General features: G+C 56.9%; 2 protein-coding genes across 2 annotated transcripts; one reads left to right on the plus strand and one right to left on the minus strand.

Moving 5' to 3' along the window:
* Nucleotides 1-2229: 2229 nt before the first annotated feature.
* Nucleotides 2230-10064, minus strand: MTHFD2 (methylenetetrahydrofolate dehydrogenase (NADP+ dependent) 2, methenyltetrahydrofolate cyclohydrolase). Its single transcript, XM_071728889.1, has 8 exons — nucleotides 9931-10064; nucleotides 7438-7622; nucleotides 6387-6509; nucleotides 5767-5919; nucleotides 5556-5663; nucleotides 4603-4695; nucleotides 3814-3939; nucleotides 2230-3106 (listed from the first exon to the last, which is right to left on the minus strand). The coding sequence occupies exons 1-8, from the start codon at nucleotides 10026-10028 to the stop codon at nucleotides 2967-2969; spliced, it is 1026 nt and encodes a 341-aa protein (XP_071584990.1). The 5' UTR covers nucleotides 10029-10064; the 3' UTR covers nucleotides 2230-2966.
* Nucleotides 10065-11997: 1933 nt separating this feature from the next.
* ARID5A (AT-rich interaction domain 5A) lies at nucleotides 11998-16852 on the plus strand. Its single transcript, XM_071729102.1, has 6 exons — nucleotides 11998-12098; nucleotides 13507-13672; nucleotides 13775-13827; nucleotides 14730-14827; nucleotides 14930-15077; nucleotides 15194-16852. Exons 1-6 carry the CDS (start codon nucleotides 12051-12053, stop codon nucleotides 16397-16399), a joined length of 1719 nt encoding a protein of 572 aa, XP_071585203.1. The 5' UTR covers nucleotides 11998-12050; the 3' UTR covers nucleotides 16400-16852.
* Nucleotides 16853-18848: the final 1996 nt, after the last annotated feature.

Below are 18848 nucleotides of genomic sequence, written 5' to 3' on the forward strand. Positions count from 1 at the left end.
GGCGGTGGCAAAATGGGGTTGAAAAGGTGGAATTGATGATTTGGGGGTTTTGGGTTGGTTTGTTGGTCAAAGGTTGGGCTTGGATGATCTTGAAGGTCTCTTCCAACCTAAACATTTTGTGATTCTGTGGTTTTTAGCCCCAGGTTGGTGGTGTGGGAGCAGCCAAGATGGGGAAGGGGATGGGGGATGGTTTGGAAGGGGATTTTTTTGGGGTGGGGAGGAGGTTGCTGTGGCTGAGAAGGAAATGGGAGTTCTCATCCCTCCTTCCCAAGCCCTACAAATGCTCTTGGAGGGTCTGGGAAGAGGATGATGGTGTCCGTGGGGGGTTGTGGTGGTCAGAGGTCCAAGCTCAAGGTGCTTGGGACCCCTTTCTGGTGGTGCAGCCCCCACTGTGGGTGCCCTGCAGGGACCCAGCTCTGCAGGGTGCAGAGGGGAGGATGAGGAGATGGCCTGGAGCCACGGGAAGAGGAGATGGAAAAGCAGCTCAGGCTTTGGGTTCTTCCTTCTGGAGGGCAACAGGAGCTGGGTGAGGGTTTCCCCAGGGTGTTAGGAGTGGTTTGGGAGGCAGCAGGACCCTTCCCACTGGGACACCCCAGCTGCTCGGTCACCAAAGCCTCAGGATTTGGGGTCAACCCCATCTCTCCCTCCCTGGGGCTGGGAGGAGCCCAAGCTGTTTCCCTGCTGGAGATTCTGCCCACCCAGCCCTGCCAGGAGCTTCTCACCCACTTCAGCTCCTCCACCCTGGTTCCTCCTGGCCCCTGCTGGAATTTTGGCTCCCAAAATTCCTCTGCTCTCTTCAGGTGCCCCCAGGGAAGGAGCAGGGTGGGACTCAGCTCTCTGCCCAGCTCTCACCTTTTTCCCAGTAGCCCAGGGTGATGATGAACCTCTCCAAGCTTTATTTTATTTTTTTTTTCCACGGGCTGAGCCCAACTGTGGTTCCAAACATCAGCAGCCCTCTCAAATGTGTTGCTTTTACTCTTTTTTACTAGTTGGATTGGGTTTGGGTTTGGTTTTTTGCTCAATTTTTAGTCCCAACCCTTCCTCTGAGCTCACACACCCAACCTGCACACCAGCCCTACAGGTGTATTAATTAAATATTAATTAATTATTGCAACTGGTCTGAACCCTTGCACAGGACAGATCCCAGCTCTCTGTAAATAATCGAGTCCAACAGAAAGACTGGAATGTGGATTCCTATTTATAACCAATTTATTTTATTTTTTTTCTAGTACCAATCCCCCTCCTGGGGAAAGGTGGTGAGCTCAACACCACCCTATGGTTCCCCCCACCACTTAAGCTTGACTTTAAGAACTATTTCAACTTGAAAGGCATCTTCTTTATCTCTTTTGTAGCTTTTTGTTCCCAACTCCCACGTGGTAGCTGCAGCATGGTACAGGTAGGCTTAAGATTTTAATCAACCAGGTTAATTTGCTTCATCCAGTCCCTCAGCTCTACTCCCCAGCAAGGCTTGGTGGACTCTGGTAGATGTTGATGGAGCAGAGCTGAAGCCACTCTAATATCCTCCATTTCTCCACGTTTTTCCAGGGTTTCCATGGGGTTTCTAACATTTTGTATCTGGGCAGAGTGGAGCATCCCAGCTCAGCCCCCTCTGTTCCAGTTCCACTTCAGGCATTTTGTATTTCTCAGCCATACAACCCAATAAATCTCCTTTCAATCAGTCTCAGCTCTTTGTGTTTCTGGTGCAGAGTCCTTCACCCTCAGCTCTCCCTCCCCTTTGGTTGGGGGGCTCAGCAGCTTCCAGAGAGAGCTGGGAAGGTGGGGTCAGTGCCCCTCAGCAGCCACTTTCCTGCTCCCAGAAAGGTGGGCTCAGGCTTTCCAGGGAATTTACAAAGGAGAAGGAGTTTAAGAGTTCCCCTGACTGCCCCCCAGCCACCTCCTCACCTGAAAGATTTCCCATCCTGTCCAGGACATCATGAGCCCAGGTAAGGTTAATGTTCAACAGATAATTAGAAACTCATTAGAGGAGGATGTTGATGTCATTAAAGAAGTCAGGAAACTGAATTGGTTTTGTTCAGGCAGGAAAACCTCAGAGCTGCTCAGTGCTGCAGTTGTGTCTTTGCTGAACTTGGGGAGGTGACCCCAAACCTGTGCTAAGGGACAAAAGGGACCTGGCAGCACCAGTTCTTTAATAAATCCTTACTGGGGGCTGCTCTTTTCTGGGAGAAGTGAAAAACTTGTTTAGTAATAACTCTAGGAAAGAAGCATGGGTTCTTTTTCTTCTCACACTTTATTTCAAGTCAACCTGCATTATTCACTAAGTACCTGTACACTTTAAACCTCCTGTGTGCCCAAGGTAGACACCAGCTGCCCCCACCCCCTTGTTCTTTGGTTAGAAAAAAAACAAAAAAACAACTTTTAAAAATGTCACCATCCAAATAGCAAAAAAACCCAGCTTGGCTACACATGAGAACCTCATCTTACAACAGCTCTGCCACTGCCCAACACTCTGGGAACAGACATATGGCTTTTTTTTTTTTTTTTTTTAATAATTTTTTTTTCAAGTAACTTCTTCTACAGAAGAGCTGAACTGCAAACAAAACATCCAGCCTTGAGTAGAAGACTTCAGCAGGAGTTCCACACCAGCAGCCCAGCCAGAGGGAGCAGTCATGAGAAGAGAGGGAACCCTGCAGGTCCTGACTGCAGTTCCCATGGAATCACCAAACTCCCAGGAAAGCTGCACAGCCAGGAGCCCCCTGCAAGAGCAGGGAGAGCTTCCTACAAGAGCTTAACCACAAAGCAACTTGACTACCAGGAGTAGGCCAGGAGTGGAGATGCTGACACCTTAGTCCAACTATTGTGCCTAAGCTGCAGCTGCCAATAAATAGCTGTGACCTCAGGAGAAGAAATTCCCCCCTCCAAGGCAATAAATAAAAATATTGCATGTTTTCTATCGGCCTGTTTGGGAGTCACTTTGGAATGTTGTTTCAGTGCTAACAAGTCCCATGCTAAGCAGTTAATGCCTTCAGCTCCTTGGGTTTCAAGAGCTTCTTGGCAGCAATGATGGTGTTCTTCATCAGCATGGCCACTGTCATGGGCCCCACACCCCCAGGGACTGGAGTGATGTAGCTGGCTTTCTTCTTCACCCCTGAGGAAGGAAAACCTGGAGCTTAGGACACAAGTGGAGAGCAGCCCCACTTGTCAAACTGATTGGTTATGATTCAGTTTAAAAGTGCTTGAATTCCTTCAGAATCACCACCCACATTTCTCAAGGTGGACTCCTGCCCCCCCATGTTGAGCACAGCAGGATGGAGCACACCCCACTTTGTCCATCCCTGAGCCACCAAAACTGCCAAACCCCAGCTGGGGAAAAGCAAAAAGCAAGGTCTAACAGTGGGATTTCTAGCACAGAAGTGTCAAGGCTAAGCTCAGAAATGGGCCCATGGGGGCAGCCACAATAATCTGAACGTTCACTCTCTCTTCCAGGCAGAGGTTGTGGTGCCTTTCAGCAGCACCCAGAGGTGCAGCAGGGATCACTGGAGCAGCCCCTCTGCGGCCAAGCACTGACCAGGACCAGGGAACTGCAAGGCAGAAGGTGAGTTCTGCATGGTTTTAGTTCAGTTTTAGTTCAGTTTTAGTTTAGCAGGAGTATGAGTGAGGAACTGGAGCAGAAGCAAAGCAGCCTCCTCAGCCTTGCAGCACCCAGCAGGAAAGCTGCACCCTTGGGTGTGGTAGAACATTGGGTGCCTCAGGAACATGAGCAGAGGCTGCATCTGCTCTGTGAGCTTTCCCCTCCCTTTCTCAGCACCCTTGATGGTTACTGCTCAAGGGCCCAGGTGCAGAACCTTTCCATACCTTCAAAATCCACATCCCCCACCAGCCTTGATTTGGCAGTGACAGGATCCTGCACCCTGGTTATCCCCACATCAATAACTGCAGCTCCTTCTTTGATCATGTCAGCTGTGATCAGGTTGGGGATGCCTGGCAGGAGAGAACAGAACCACACAACTCACTGTGGGGCTCCACAGCCCCTGTTCCCCCTCACCCCATCTTCACCTGATCTTTTCACCCACCTGGGCCACCCTGCCTCAAATGCAAAACTCTTCAAGCACAGAAGCTGTTTGGTGCTGTTTGGATCATCTGGTTCCAAACAGCTCCTGTGCTTGGAATTTCTGAACAGCTGCTTCAGAGCCCCAGAGAATCCCAGAGTGCTTTGAAGGGGTTGGAAGGGACCTTAAAGCTCCCCCAGTCCCACCCCCTGCATGGGCAGGGACCCCTCCCACAGCCCAGGGTGCTCCAAGCCCCATCCAACCTGGGGCCTCCAACACCTCCAGGGATGGAGCAGCCACAGCTGCTGGGGGCACCCAGGGGCTCAGCACCCTCACAGGAGAGAATTTTTTCCTAAGGTCCAACCTCAATCTGCCCTCTTCTAGTTGAAACCACTCTCCCATGTCCTATCACAGGGTTAATGATGTGGCTCAAGCTGCCTCCCACTCAGCCCTGCCCCTCACCCAGAGCCCCAGCCTCTCCCGAGCTGCCCCAGGACACGATTAACACCAAGAGGATGTCCCTGTCAGCAGGGATCCCCCCCAGGAACACCCCCAAGCTGCAGCCCAGCACCCCGAGGCTGGGGTGAGGTCTCACCTGCTGCAGCCACCACGATGTCTGCACGGATGGTGTGCTGCTTCAGCTGCTCCTTGGGCGTGTACCGGTGAGAGATTGTCACTGTGGCATCACCTGCAGGGGGGTCACACACAGGGACACCCCTAACCCTCTGTCCCCACCTCTGTATTGATCAGGACCAGCAGAGCCTGCTGATCAATCACAGGGGACAGCCCTAGAGCCAGAGAGAGGGATCTGGGATGGAAGAGGACAAGGAACCACTGAAAGGAGGTTGGAGCCAGGGGGGGTTCAGGCTCTGGGGTCAGTTTTGAGTCAGAAAAAAGACATTGAGGGGCTGGGGGTGTCCAGAGAAGGGCAAGGGAGCTGGGGAAGGGTGTGGAGCAGAAGGAGAAGGGTCTGGAGAAGTTGTGAGGAGCAGCTGAGGGCCCTGAGGGTGGTGATCCTGGAGCAGAGGAGGCTGAGGGGAGACCTTGTGGCTCTCTGCAACCCCCTGAGAGGAGGTTGGAGCCAGGGGGGGGTCGGGCTCTGCTCCCAAGGAACAAGGGATGGGTCAAGAGGAACTTTTGGCACAACTCAAGTTGTGCCAGGGGAGGTTTAGGTTGGAGCTGGGGAAGAATTTCTCCCTGGCAAGGGTTGTCAGGGCCTGGCCCAGGCTGCCCAGGGCAGGGCTGGAGTCCCCATCATCCCTGGAGGGGTTTCAGAGCCCTGGGGATGTGGGGATGAGGGACAGGGGGTGGTGGGGACTGGGCAGTGCTGGGGGAAGGGTTGGACTCAACGCTCTTCAAGACGTTTTGGTTGGAAAAGAATTGTGGTTTGAAAAGGCTGCAAAATGTTCCATGTGCAGAGTGAACTCCTCACTGTGTGATGGGCTCCAGCTGCTCCTGGGCCACGGGAGCCCGATGAGGCTGATGGGACAAGCTGAGGCCTCTCTCTGCTGCCCCCTGGCACCCAGGCTGAGGTCCCCAGGCTCCTACCTCCCGGGCGCTCGTGCCTGCCATCAGTGTGCAGCAGCATGGCAATGGGCATCCCCACGTTCTTGGACCTGCCTGCCACCACCACGTTCTTCCCCAGCGTTGGGATGCCTGCAGGGGACACGTTGGGAGTCACAAGGATCAGAGGAGAGTTCATCATCACCGGACACGTTACCAGAAGAGTGGGCAAAGCCTGGAGCTGTCTCTGGCTCACCAGTTCTCTGGATGATCTCCCACACCCCCCAGGGGGTGGCTGGCAGCATGGAGTACTGGTCCAGGCACATGCGTCCCACGTTGATGACATGGAAGCCATCAACATCTTTGTCTGGAGTCACAGCATTGCAGATCTTCCTCTCATCAATGTGTTCTGGAAGAGACCAAAAAGCTTTGAGTCCCAAGGATCAGCCAAAAAAACCCAAAACCAAACAAACCTGCTCTATGCACAGTCAGAGCCCTGATCTGCTGCTGCACCAGCCCCTCCAGAGCTTGGAAACTCAAAGCTCCTCAAGGCTTCTCCCCCCCCCCCCTCAAAGAGCTCAAGGTCAACAGGTCCCAACAGAAGGGGACTGGAAAGACTTTGAGATCAGTGTCACCCACACACAGAGGGCATTTAGGCAGCCTCAGTGTCACAACTAAGTTCAAGCTTCCAGAAGCTGATACTCCCCAGGCAAGAAGAGATTTCTGTGACACCCCCAGCAACTTAACTCCTCCAGACAGCAGCTCCCTCAGCTTCCTGCAGAGTGACACCTCTGGTGCTGCTGCTCCCCCCTCTGGCACATACAAAGCCTTAAAAAAAGCAGCTTTATCTGCAAAGGATGAAATCCAGCTCCTCACCAGGTAAAGGAAGCTGGACTAAGAGCCCATCCACATTGGCATCATTGTTGAGTTTGCTGATCAGCTCCAGGAGCTCCTCCTCAGTGACAGATGCTGGCCTGAGGATGGTTTCACTGCTGATTCCTGCACAAGCATCAGAAGGTGTTAAACCACACGTGTACCAAGGGCAGAGAAACTTCCTTAAGCCACGTGGATTTCAGCTGCACCATTTCAGTGCTTGCTGGGTTTGGTAGAGCAGACACCAAGGCCTGGACACTGTCTAATAACACTAAAAACTGGACACTACGTAATAAGAACCCCCTTTCCAGGCAGGAAACCTCCCCAACTCTTGCACCCAACATTTAAGGAGCCCCAGCTCAAGCTGAGGAGGAACTTGTTGCCTCTGAGGGTGGCAGAGCACTGGGCCAGGCTGCCCAGAGAGGTGGTGGAGTCTCCATCTCTGGAGACATTCCCAACCCCCCTGGAGTCCCTCCTGTGCCACCTGCTCTGGGGGATCCTGGGTGATCTCCAGAGGTTCCTTCCAACCCAACACTCTGGGATTTTGGGATTGCAAATCCAAATTCTGTAGAGTCAAATGGCCCAACACAGACATGAACCACGTCTGTAACACCAGCCCAGCCCAGGGAGTCACAGCAAATGCTGGGGACTGTCCCACACCCTGACAGGTAAGATCTCAAGTTGGGCTTGGTCTCAAGTTGTGCCAGGGGAGGTTTAGGTTGGACATTAGAAAGAATTTCTTTAGGGAGAGGGTGATCAGACATTGGAATGGGCTGCCCAGGGAAGGGGTGGATTCTCCATCCCTGGAGATATTTCCAAAGAGCCTGGATGTGGCACTCAGTGCCATGGGCTGGGAACCACGGGGGGAGTGGAGCAAGGGTTGGACTTGATGAGCTCTGAGGTCCCTTCCAACCCAGCCCATTCTGTGATTCTAAGATCCAGCCTGAGAAGCCTCCCCCACCACTCTGAAGCCTCCCCCCAGCACTCTGAAGCCTCCCCCCAGCATCAGGACAAAGCAGCCCCTTGCTCCACTTTATCAGCACTGAGCAGTTACCAACGTCAGCAGCTGCTTTGGTCTTGTTGAGGACGTAGGAGTGGCTGGCAGGGTTGGCACCCACGAGGACAACGCTGAGGTGGGGTCTCTTGTTCCCAGCTGCCACCCACTGCTCCACCTCCTGCCGGGCCTCCTGCCTGATCTGCCTGGCCAGCTTCCTCCCAGAGATCACAACTGCCTCCTGCCTGCAACACAGAAAGGGGTACCAGAGGCTGAGGTTGGACATTAGGAAGAAATTCTTTATTTTAAGAAAATTCTTTAATTTAAAGGGGGGGTTGGATGGGGCTTTGAGCAGCCTGCTCGAGTGGGAGGGGTCCCTGCCCAGGAGCTGGAGGAGCTTTAAGGCCCCTTCCACCCATCCTAGGACTCTATAAAGCTATCAAACCCACGTTCTGGGTGACACAGACCAGGAAAACCAAGATGCCAACCCCAAGCCAGGGGGGAGGAAGCTCTTTTCCATTGCCCCTTCCCACTCAGCCTCCTGAAGCTGCACGTTTCAGTCTCCATTCACAACCAGGCTGAGCAGCCACAGCTGCCCCTGGGACCAACTTATTTGTGGAGCCTGGGAGCTGCAGCACCATCCCTGTCTGCAAGGCCAGGAGTCCATGGGAATTGTTCCCATTCCAAGCTAAGATCCTGTTGCTGCCAGTTTTAGAAAGCCAGTCACCTGTTCTTCACCAGGGCTTCACTACAAAGGGTTTACACCAAGCACAACTCACCCCACGTTGGAGTTTCCAGCCCTGAGGAGGTTGGGGCACGTGCCAGGAGCTGTTCCTGGAGATCCCCACCCCCCAAAAATTTTTTGGCAGTGCTGTCAGCCCCTCTAGCACAGCACACACTGTCTCAAGCCTCCCCCAGACTCAAGGAATTGCTGCTGCCACCACCCCAGTTGTGTTTTCAGACTGTTTAAAGAGGGGGTACAGAGTTTCACCCCCTCCCAGCAGGACAGGAGGGACATTTGCCTGCCTGAGCCATTCCAGAACAGCTCCTGGCAGGCATTCTGAGCCTAAATTGGTAAGGGGGATATTCCAGTCACTGCCAAATGTGTCCCAGGCAGCTGGACAGGACATGGAGAGCCCAGCCTGACCCACAGGGAGGTGGGAGCTGTCAGCTCCTCTCCCACTGCTCACACTTTTTTCTTTCAGTTTCTCACTAAAATACTCAAACATTCTGCTTTCCCAGCCTTGGCTTTACCTTCCCAACCCCAGGGCCTCTCAGCCAGCTCCTCACTGCCCTGCCCAAGGGATGGGACCTGAGATTCCCCACGGAGCCTTCCCAAGTGGAAGGACCCAGGACACAGGCACCCAACCATTCCCAGCACCATCCCAGGGGAAGGAGCTGCCCTGCCTCAGTTTCTCCTCTAAATCCCACCAAAGGCTCCCAAGTTAAGTCCAACATTGCTGTTTCCTGACCTTCTCCAGGTGCAATCCTGATCCTGGAGCTCTGGGGACCACAGGAGCAGCTCTGCCTGCACAGGACAGCCACAGGACACCAGCCCAGGTAGGAAAAACCTTTTTTGTTTCAGTCCTTGGAGGGGCAGAGGACTTTTTTGGGGCTTCCTTAATCCCCGAGCTACTCAAGGATGTCATTTTTCCCAGTTAAATGGGACTTCATCCCTAACAGCAACTGCCCCAAGCAAACCTGGAAAAACCCAGCCCAGCCCACCTGGAGCACCCCAATTCTCACTGCAGTTTCAACACTGAACTGCTGAACACCCCTTTAGGTGTAACAGGAATTGTGGCAAGGAGCCGGCAAGTTTAAGGGCAGGAATACTTATTAAATTGAGAGACCTCACGCCAAAAAACAACTCAAATCTTCCAAGAACCAACCCGAATTTTCCCCTGGGGTGAGGCTAAGGCTCAGCCTGGGCTCCCCGGAGATGGGGGAGGTTCGGGGAGGTTCAGGGAGATCCAGGGAGGCCAAATTCAGAGCTCGGAGCCCTCATGAGGGGAGGGAACAGCACCGGAACCGAACGGGCCGGGCAGCAGCAGCTCCGTAAGCTCAGTTTGGATGAATTGGAGCGAAAGCCCCAGGGAGGGAACCCAGAAACGGATCGGGACCCTCCATGGGGGTCTGGCCCCAGGCAGGAGCAGGATGCTCGTGGGGCTGCAGCCCCTCTCATCCCCCCAACCCGGGGTTGGGTCCCCGAGGAGGGGCAGGGAAGGGGGGGAGGTGCTGGCAGAGCCGGGGCCCCTTTGCATGGGGAGAAGGAGAAGGGATGGGGGGGGTGTGGGGGCCGGCTCACCCCACGCAAGGCGGGAGCGGGATTTCATCAGCCTGCACCGCCCGGGGCGGCCGCTGGGGGCTCGGCCTCATTCATTCGCGGTACCGGGGAGCCGGACCGATACCCCCGAACCGGGACGGGGGGGGATGCGCTGGACCTCCCCCTCCTCGACCCGACCCGCGGCTGGGCGGAGGGGCAGAGGGGGGTTGGGGGGGGTCCTCTGGCCCTGTGTAACCCCGCCCGTCCCGCTGGGCTCGGGCCCTCCCTACCTGTGCGCGCTGAGGTGCAGGGGGCGAGCGCGGGGGAGCCCCGGGGGCCGCAGCGCGGAGCGTCCGAGGGCGCGGAGCGGGCAGAGCGCGGTAGCCATGGCAACGGCGCTGCGGCCCCCAGACCCCCGCCACTTATATAGCAGCGGGGTGTCCGGCCCCGCCCCTCCTGCCCGGCGGCGGCAGCCAATCGGCACGGAGAGCGGCGCCGAGGAGAAAGCTGAGTGGTGGAGGGAAGGGAAGGGGCGTGGCGCAGGGAGAGGTGCCCGGTTGCGATTGGAGTAGAGGGGGAGAGAGGGAGAGGCGGGTGGGCGGGGCGGATGGAGAAGGAGCGGTGTGATTGGTGGAGGCGGGAGGGGCTGCTCGTCCCTAATTGGTCACGGCGGCGCTGATTGGCCGAGCCCCGGGGGGCAGGAGGGGAGGGGGGCGGAGCCAAGGGTGGGGGCGGTGCCAAGGGTGAGGAGGGGGCGGGGCCAATCGTGGGGGCGGGGCCAAGGCTGAGGAGGGGGGAGCGGTGGGACTGGGATGGGGCCAGGGATGGGATGGGATGGGATTTGGGGGTCAGGGCTGGGATTTGGGGGTCAGGGATGGGGATGGGGTCAGGACTGGGGTTGGGATGGGGTCAGGGATGGGATGGGATGGGATTTGGGGGCTCGGGATGGGGCTCCCAGCAGAGGTGCAGCTGGTGAGGAACTGGGGTGACTGGGCCAGAGGGATCTGTTCTTCCCCAGCCTGCATTTCTCCACCATTTCCTGCCGTGTTCTCCCCAGATGGAAAAAAACGAATCCTTTTTTCTTTTCTTTTCTTTTCTTTTTCACTAAACGACGTGTCAGTAGTTTATTTATTTATAACAGATCCCACGTGGTCCCAGGGGGGTGCTGGGAGTCCCGGGGGGGTCCCGAGGGGCTCTCGTTTGTGTCCCCTCCCACCCGCTGACCCCGGCTCCACTCCCCGAAACCCCAAATCCGAGGGGACCCGCCCCCCAAAAAAGCAGCACATCCCCCCCTCCCCCCCCCCGCTCCCCCTCTCCTCGGCACCCACTGGGTCCCTTCACCCGCCGTGGGGGATGATGTCATCGATGACGTCATTCATTACTCACCCTCCGTCACAACCTGGCACTGCTCCCACTTGGCTCCCACCCGGGACGTTCCGTGGCCCCAGCCGGGAGGGGGGGTGGGGGGAAGGGATCTGTGGGGACACGGACACGGGTGTGAGACACAGGGACACGCGGGGGGACAGGCGGGTGAGGGCACCCACGTGCGTGTGCTCCCCCGCGTGTAGATATCCACCCACTCCCACAGGTACTTCTCCCCACCCGTGTTCTCAGCCGTTCCCACACGTCTGTACTCACCTGCGCACACACGCCCGCGCTCCCACACGCGTTGACACTTGCGTGTCCCCACGAACACGCCTGTGCCCACCCTGCCGTACCCACGCACATCCCCCCGAAACGCACGAGCCCAGACGCGTGGAGCCGCGTCCCAACATCCCTGCCCACGCGTGTAACCCTGTGACCGCGCCTGTACACACGCCCCGCAGCAGGGACACGCGTGGCCGTGTGTACACACACATCGGACCGTACCCAGCAGCGGGACTACAACTCCCAGCACACCTTGCGCCGGGATGACGAGCAGCACAACTGACCAATAGACGGCGGGGGCGTGACGACACCAGCCAATAGGCGGCGAGGGGGGCGTGACGGCCGCAGAGCCTCAGCGCGGCGGCGGGTGAGCGGGACGCGATCGTTCCCCCCTCTCGGGGGGGGGGGGGGCAGCAGGAAGGGGGGGGTTAAGGGGAAGGGGGGGACCCTGAGGGGATTTTGGAGGGGGTGACCCCCCCCTCTGGGCTTCCTCAGTTTCCCCAGGTTGGCAGCTGCTTTCGAATTTCCCCGCTTTTCCGGGTTTTTGCCTCAAAAAAGTGGGCGGGGGAGGTGGGATCTGAGGTAAAACTGGGGGGGGGGGGGGGGGCACCCAGGGAGCAGCATTTAGGCCACGGGGGCGACCCCCAGGCACCGTGGCCCAAAACCTCCCAATTTATCCTTAGTTTTATTTTGGGGGGGGGGGGGTGATAAAGATTTGGGGGGTCTCACCCCCATCTCCTATTTCTCCTCACAGGACCCCCCCATGGACAACCAAGAGCAGCACCAACCCCCCCCGCCCACCAAACCAGCGGTGAGTCTGTTTTTTGGGGGAGAAAACCCCCAAAGTTACTCAAAACCCCCTCCTAATTTTTTTTTTTTTTTTTTTGGGGGGGGGGGTGTTCATAAAAGTGAGGGGGCAGGGGAAAACACACACAAAAAAGGTTTTTTTTTCGGGGGGGTGAGCACTGTGGTGCTTTAAAAAATCATTTTTATGATTATTGTCTCGTTTTAGAATTAATTTATCGCTTTTCTCAGTAATTTATAATTACAAGAATTAAGTTTTGGAGTTGATGGGGAAGGGAGGGGGGGAAAAATTTTCCCTCCGGTGGTTTTCTTTGTTTTTTTTTTTTTACTTTCAAAATAAACCACCTCGAAAGTCGTTAAAACCCGGCGGGGGGAGAGGGGAGGGAGCTATAAAAACAGAAGAAAAATCAAAACGATTTAAAAACACGAAGAAAAAAACCGGAATTATTTAAAAATAGGAGAAAAAAACCCAACCACGAAATTCTTTAAAAATAGCAAGAAAAAAAATCAGAATACTTTAAAAAGACACAAAAAAAACCCCTCAAGCTCACCCAGCAGCTGCTTTGCCCAAAAATAGCAACAAGTCGGTTTTTTTGTTTTTTTTTTTTTTTTTTTTCTCGAACTCCGGAAAATGTCGAACAAACAAACGAAACAATTTTGAGCTGAGGAAGGCGGCGGGAGGCGGGGGGGGGGGGGGACACGGGGGGGGCTGTGGGTGAATTTCTGCCCCTTCGGTTTTTCCTGGAAGCTGCCAGAGCCTGGAGCCAGCGGGGGAGGGAAGGGGAGGGGGCTGCTGCCGTGCCTCAGTTTCCCTTTAGGTCCTTCCCACCCCTCCGGGTCCCACCAGCGCTGGGATCAGGATGGGGTTGGGTGCTTCTGCTGTGCCTCAGTTTCCCCTTGGGCTCCACATCCCACCAGGGAGCTCCAGAAACCAAGGATGGGGTTTGGGAGCTTCTACCGTGCCTCAGTTTCCCCCTGGGCTCCTTCTCACCCTTCTGTGTCCCACCAGAGCCAGAAGCTGAGGTTGGGTGGTTCTGCCGTGCCTCAGTTTCCCCTTGGGCTCTTTCTCACCCCTTCTTGGCCTGCTGGACACAGGGGATGGGGTTGGGTGCTTCTGCCGTGCCTCAGTTTCCCCTTAGCTTAGGTTCTGATCCGTGTCCTGCAGGAGAACCCTGACCCAGAGGCTGGAGCTGGGTGCTTCTGCCGTGCCTCAGTTTCCCTTTGGGCTCCCCATCCCACCAGGGAGCTCCAGAAACCAAGGATGGGGTTTGGGTGCTTCTGCCGTGCCTCAGTTTCCCCTTGGGCTCCTTCTCACCCCTCCTTGGCCTGCTGGACACAGAGGATGGGTTTGGGTGCTTCTGCCGTGCCTCAGTTTCCCTTTTAGGTCCTTTCTCACCCCCCCTCGTGTCCCCCAGGAGGCCCCAGCCCCAGGAGATGGCCGGGAGCAGGAGGCAGGGGTGGTGTCTGCAGGGCGGAGCGGGGAGGAGGAGGAGGAGGAAGCCTTCCTCATCAGCCTCTACAAGTTCATGAAGGAGAGGCAGACGCCCATCGAGAGGATCCCTCACCTGGGCTTCAAGCAGAGTACGTGTCCTGGGGCTGGGGGAGCTGCTGGTGGCCCTGGTGGCCACTGGCCCTGGTGACCACTGGCCCTGGTGACCCCCGGCATCTCCTCTTGCTTCCCAGTTAACCTCTGGAAGATCTACAAAGCCGTGGAAAAACTGGGAGCCTACGAGTTGGTGAGTGATGGGGTGATGTCCCCTGGGTGCTCAGGTGTCCTCTGGATGTCCCTTGGACGTTGGGTTGGTGTCCCCTGGGTGCCAGGGTGATGTCCCTTGGGTGCTGAGGTGTCCCTTGGGTGCTGGGATGACGTTCTCTGGGTGCCAAGATGTCATCTGGGTGTCAGGTTGATGTCTCTTGAGTTCCAAGATGTCCCCTGGGTGCCAGGATGATGTCCCCTGGGTGCCAGGATGATGTCCCCTGGGTGCCAGGATGTCCCCTGGCTGCCAGGATGATGTCCCCTGGGTGCCAGGATGATGTCCCCTGGGTGCCAGGATGTCCCCTGGCTGCCAGGATGATGTCCCCTGGGTGCCAGGATGTCCCCTGGCTGCCAGGATGATGTCCCCTGGGTGCCAGGATGATGTCCCCTGGGTGCCAGGATGATGTCCCCTGGGTGCCAGGATATCCCTGGGTGTCAGGATGATGTCCCCTGGGTGCCAGGATGTCCCCTGGGTGTCAGGATGATGTCCCTGGGTGTCAGGATGATGTCCCTTGGGTGTCAGGATGATGTCCCTTGGGTGCTGAGGTGTCCTCAGGGTGCCAGTTCAATGACCCCTTGGGTGCTGAGGTGTCCCTTGAGTGCCGAGATGTCCCCTGGGTGCCAGGTTGCTGTCTCCTGGGTTCTGAGGTGCCCTCTGGGTGCCAGGATGTCCCTTGAGTGCCAGGATGATGTCCCCTGGGTGCTGAGATGTCCCCTGGGTGCCAGTTTGATGACCCCCTGGGTGCCGAGGTGTCCCTTGGGTGCCGGGATGATGTTCCCGGCGTGCCGAGATGTCCCCTGGGTGCCAGGTCGCTGTCCCCCGGGTGCCAGGTCGCTGTCCCCTGGGTGCTGAGGTGGTCTCCCCCCTGCCTCCCCCTGCAGGTGACAGGACGCCGGCTCTGGAAGAACGTTTACGACGAGCTGGGGGGCAGCCCGGGCAGCACCAGCGCTGCCACCTGCACCCGCCGGCACTACGAGAGGTGGGGCTGGAGCCCGGGGCTGGGAGGGGCTCAGATCCTGTTCCCTGCCTCAGTTTCCCCTCTGGGGTCTCACGGCCACCTCCCCACCCCCCGTCCCCACAGGCTGGTCCTCCCGTACGTGCGGCACCTCAAGGGGGAGGAGGACAAACCCCTGCCCCCCAGCCAGCCCCGCAAGCAGTACAAGGGCTCCAAGGGCACCCAGGTGGGTGAGAAGACCAAGAGGACCAAGAAGGAGAAGGGCCGGGAGCAGGTGGGTGCAGCCCCCCTACCCCCCCAGGACCACCAAAAATTGGGTGGGAGGGGGCTGAGACCCCACCTGGGGCCGGGGCAGAGCCTGGCACCCACCCCACCCCCTTTTGGCTGCAGGTGCCTCCAGACAAGGTGAAGGTGGAGGCGGCCACCAGCACGGAGACCACGAGGGACACGGAGGACACGAGGGACACGCTGGAGAGGGACAAGGGAAGGTCCAGCCCGGTGGTTCCGAGCCCCTCAGGGGTGTGTCCTGCTCCCTGCCAGCCCCACCCAGAACCTGCCAGGTGCCTCTTCTCCAGCTTCTACTCCAGAGGCAACCACCCCATCATGTCCCCGCTGGCCAAGAAGAAGCTGCTGGCCCAGGTGACCAAAGCCGAGTCCTCGCACTGCCACAAACACCCGGAGCCTCCCCAGCTGCCCCCTGCTCCCCCCCACCAGGAGCAAAGGTGCCCAGAGCCCCCAGGAGCTCAGGATACGGCTCCCGACGTGGTGGGACCCGTTCCCAGTGGATCTCCTGGTGGGAGAGAGGAGGAGAGGGCTCCCCCCCCCCACACCTTCACCGGCTGCTTCCACACCTACCGCAACGAGGGGTTGAAGGCCCCTGGCTCCCCCCCTCTCTGGGGGGGTTATTTCTCCAGCCTGAAGGATTTTTTGGAGCCAACTTCCACCTTCCCAACTCAACCAGAGGAACCCCAAGACCTGAGGAGCAAAGCGTGGAACAGGGAGAACCAGGGAGCTGGGACCACCACCCTCAGGGCCTGCTGGGTGCCCCCCAGGACCGGGTTTGTCCCCACGGGCAAGCGCAGCTGGGAGGAGGAGGAGGAGGAGGACGAGGAGGAGGAAGAGGAAGAGGAGGAGGAGGAAGAGGTGGACGGGGAGGTGGCTTTGGGGTCTAAGATAGGTGCCACCCCCCACTATGCCAAAGATGTCAGGGACGTGGGGGTGGCCAAACCCAAGGCAGTGGTGGCCACGGGTGGCTACGTGGTGCCACCAGCCCCGGCGGGTTACACGGGGGCCATGTTGTATTTCCCAGCCAGTTTTGGCAACTTGCCAGAGCACCTGAAAACCCAAGGGGTGCCAGTGGCACCATCCCTCTCCTCCATCAACCCCTTCATCATCCCAGCCTTCCCCAGCCCTTTGGTAGCCACTTCTTCTTCTACCCAACCTTCTGAGCTGGTGACCAGATCTCTGGTGACCAACCCCGGGCACTACCCCGTGTCCTACCAGAGCTCCTTGAGGGGACAGGGGCTCTACCCAGGGGGGAGGTGGCACAGCCAACCCCCTCCCACCCCAGCCTTCCACCACCACACCAAGCTGTAGCTCCTGTCCCCTCAGGGAGCTGTGGTCACCACTTCAGAGGAGACAAGCTGGGTGGTGGCAATTTTTTTTTACTCTTCAACTTTTGTATCCGTCAGTGACTTAACCATTAATATCCAGGGTTTTTTATATATGTATCTATGTAAAAATATTCAAATGATATATTGAGACATACACAGAAAATCAGGGAGCCAAACGAGGTGTGGAGGCTGACTCCATTCTGGAAGACCATTCCCCTAGAAGATGGTTTCTGTTTTCCACAGGAGGTTGAGCAGGGTGATTCCCATCCCATTCACAGGTGCTTGGGAACTCCCTACCCCCCCCAGCTATGCAACTTTTTGGAGTTTAATATTTTTTTAATGATTTTGCCTCCATTTAGGGGTTCTGGAGGGTTTGGAGGGTCTGGCTGCTCCTGCAAAGATAGCACCCAAAATAAAACCAAACGAATGGTCCCAATCTGGGGGTGTTTGGGGTGTCCTTGATTTTTTGGGGTTGGGGTTTGGGGGGGATCCTCAGAGCCCTCACAGGTGTTTGCTATAGGGTTGAGACCTACCTCTGGGGCTGCCCCCATCCCACGGGGGCTTTTCTGCAGCTGGTTTGGGGAGCAGCCATGCAGCTACCTGCAAACCATCTCCTGGTTGCCTCCAAGTGGAGCTCTTGGAGCTCCAGGACTCCCTTTTCTCCTGCTCGCTGCTCCTCCCAGGCTCAGCTGCTCTGGGTCATGGAGGTAAAAAGGGCAGAGGGATGGTGGCTCTTGCTTGTCCCCAGAGAAGGTGGTGGCTTCAGGTGGAGCAGCAGCAGGATGTTGGCTTTTAAGGAGAATTCCTGCTTTATCCATGGGATGGAAAAGCTTTGGGATAGACACTGAAGAAGGGGCATCAGCCCCATGCTGGGAGTACTCAACGTGCTGAGCAGAATCAGATCCAACCACCCCTGGATCCTCCAACCTGGACATCAGGAAGAGTTCCACTGCCCAAACACAGCCCTGGGTTGTGAGCAAGGAGGTAGCCATGGAGCTGGAGACTTCCTGGAGGTGCCAGGCCCCAAGGGTTTGTTTCTCAGCTTTATTCCAGTGGAGAAGTGGTGACTTCAAGCCTGGAAAAGAAAGTGGAGCTGCTTAAAACCACAGGAGGGGGACAGCAGAGCCTTGGGGTTCAAGGCCACCCCACACCCACCACCTTCTCTGAGGGAGACTTTGCTGACTTGAACCCGGATTCTTGGCAAAGAAAAATCTTGGGTTTTTTGTTTTGTTTTTCCTCAAAATCCCAGGGAAAAGAGAAAAAAGGGCTTGGGATGCTGGTGAAGCTCAGCATCCTCAAGCCTGCTACTCACCAGAGTGGGGATGTGAAGTCTGGTGTGCAAGATGGTCCTCAAAAAAGCTGGAGAGCAGCTGGATGGCAGGTTGGTAGCCCAGGAGGGGTGGGGAGGGACTCCTGGCATCTCCCTCTTCCCAGGAGGAACCAGAAGAACCATCAGAGGGGAGCACACTCATTGTCCTGCTCTGTTCTGGGGCTCCCTGGAACCAACACCTTGCTTCTGCCCTGGGGTGTGCTGGCCTGGCCACCTTGAGCCAAAACCACCATCTTCTCAGGGGCCAAATCCAGGACCTTCTCGTGATCCAAACCCAGGATCTTGGCATGAACCAAAGCCAGGATTTTGTCATGAGGAAGGGAGAGGAGGTTTCAGCAACACGCTGCCCCTCAGAGGTGGAACTTTGGTGCTACGTGGGCTGAAGATCACCCAAAAGCATCTTGGCTGGAGAACGTGGCCTCACACCTTGTGTTCCTCCAGGGAAGGAAAAATCCAGAGCTCTGGGGACACAGAAAGAACCCCCAGCTCCCAGCCGTGAGCTCCATCCCGTGACAACCCCCAGAGCCTGGTGACAGCCCCAGGGAGGACCCGACACCAGCCCTGAGCCCTGCCAGAGCATCTCAGCACCTTGGGGTCACCCCTCCTGGAGGTGAAATGGAGGCTCAGGGCAGGTGAAAATTCAGCATTTTGACACCTGGAAATATTCTTAATATTCCAGGCTCAGCTGAAGCTTCTGCCCCACAGGAGGAACCAGCACAGGCAGGAGGAGCTGCTCAGGTTGTGGCCCCACAGCACCCCATCCTTCCCTGTCCCTCCGTGGCAGGAAGGCACCACGGCTGCTGGGGGAAGGGACACTGGAGGCAGCAAAGAACCAAAAAAAAGTTTTATTAAACAGCAAGAAAACCAGAAAAAAAAAACCATCCCCATGGTGTGCTCCAGCCTGAACCAACCCCCCAGGCCCACAGAGCTGCTGCTCTCCCATTCCACCACCAAGCTCAACCTTCCCCAAGTGCCTGGTGGTGGCCACAGGGTCCTGGGTGGCCTCAGGCCAAGCACCTACTGAGAGCCCAGGGGTCCCGGGGGTCTCTCTGGCCAAACTCAAGTCTTCTCCAAGCACCCAGTCACAGCCAAGGAGTCCAGG

Source organism: Heliangelus exortis, chromosome 30 (genome assembly GCF_036169615.1).
Source record: "Heliangelus exortis chromosome 30, bHelExo1.hap1, whole genome shotgun sequence".
In the NCBI taxonomy this organism is placed as follows: Eukaryota; Metazoa; Chordata; class Aves; order Apodiformes; family Trochilidae; genus Heliangelus; species Heliangelus exortis.

Bases quoted from the DNA above. Each gene is read 5' to 3' on its own strand.
- MTHFD2 (XM_071728889.1), bottom strand. From the start codon at position 10,028: ATGGCTACCGCGCTCTGCCCGCTCCGCGCCCTCGGACGCTCCGCGCTG. The intron at 6,510-7,437 runs GTAACTGCTCAG...ATGCTTGTGCAG, and splicing joins CAAAGCAGCTGCTGACGTTG to GAATCAGCAGTGAAACCATC. The intron at 4,696-5,555 runs GTAGGAGCCTGG...ACCCCCCTGCAG, and splicing joins CAGGCACGAGCGCCCGGGAG to GTGATGCCACAGTGACAATC.
- ARID5A (XM_071729102.1), top strand. From the start codon at position 12,051: ATGGACAACCAAGAGCAGCACCAACCCCCCCCGCCCACCAAACCAGCG. The intron at 13,828-14,729 runs GTGAGTGATGGG...CTCCCCCTGCAG, and splicing joins AACTGGGAGCCTACGAGTTG to GTGACAGGACGCCGGCTCTG. The intron at 14,828-14,929 runs GTGGGGCTGGAG...CCGTCCCCACAG, and splicing joins ACCCGCCGGCACTACGAGAG to GCTGGTCCTCCCGTACGTGC.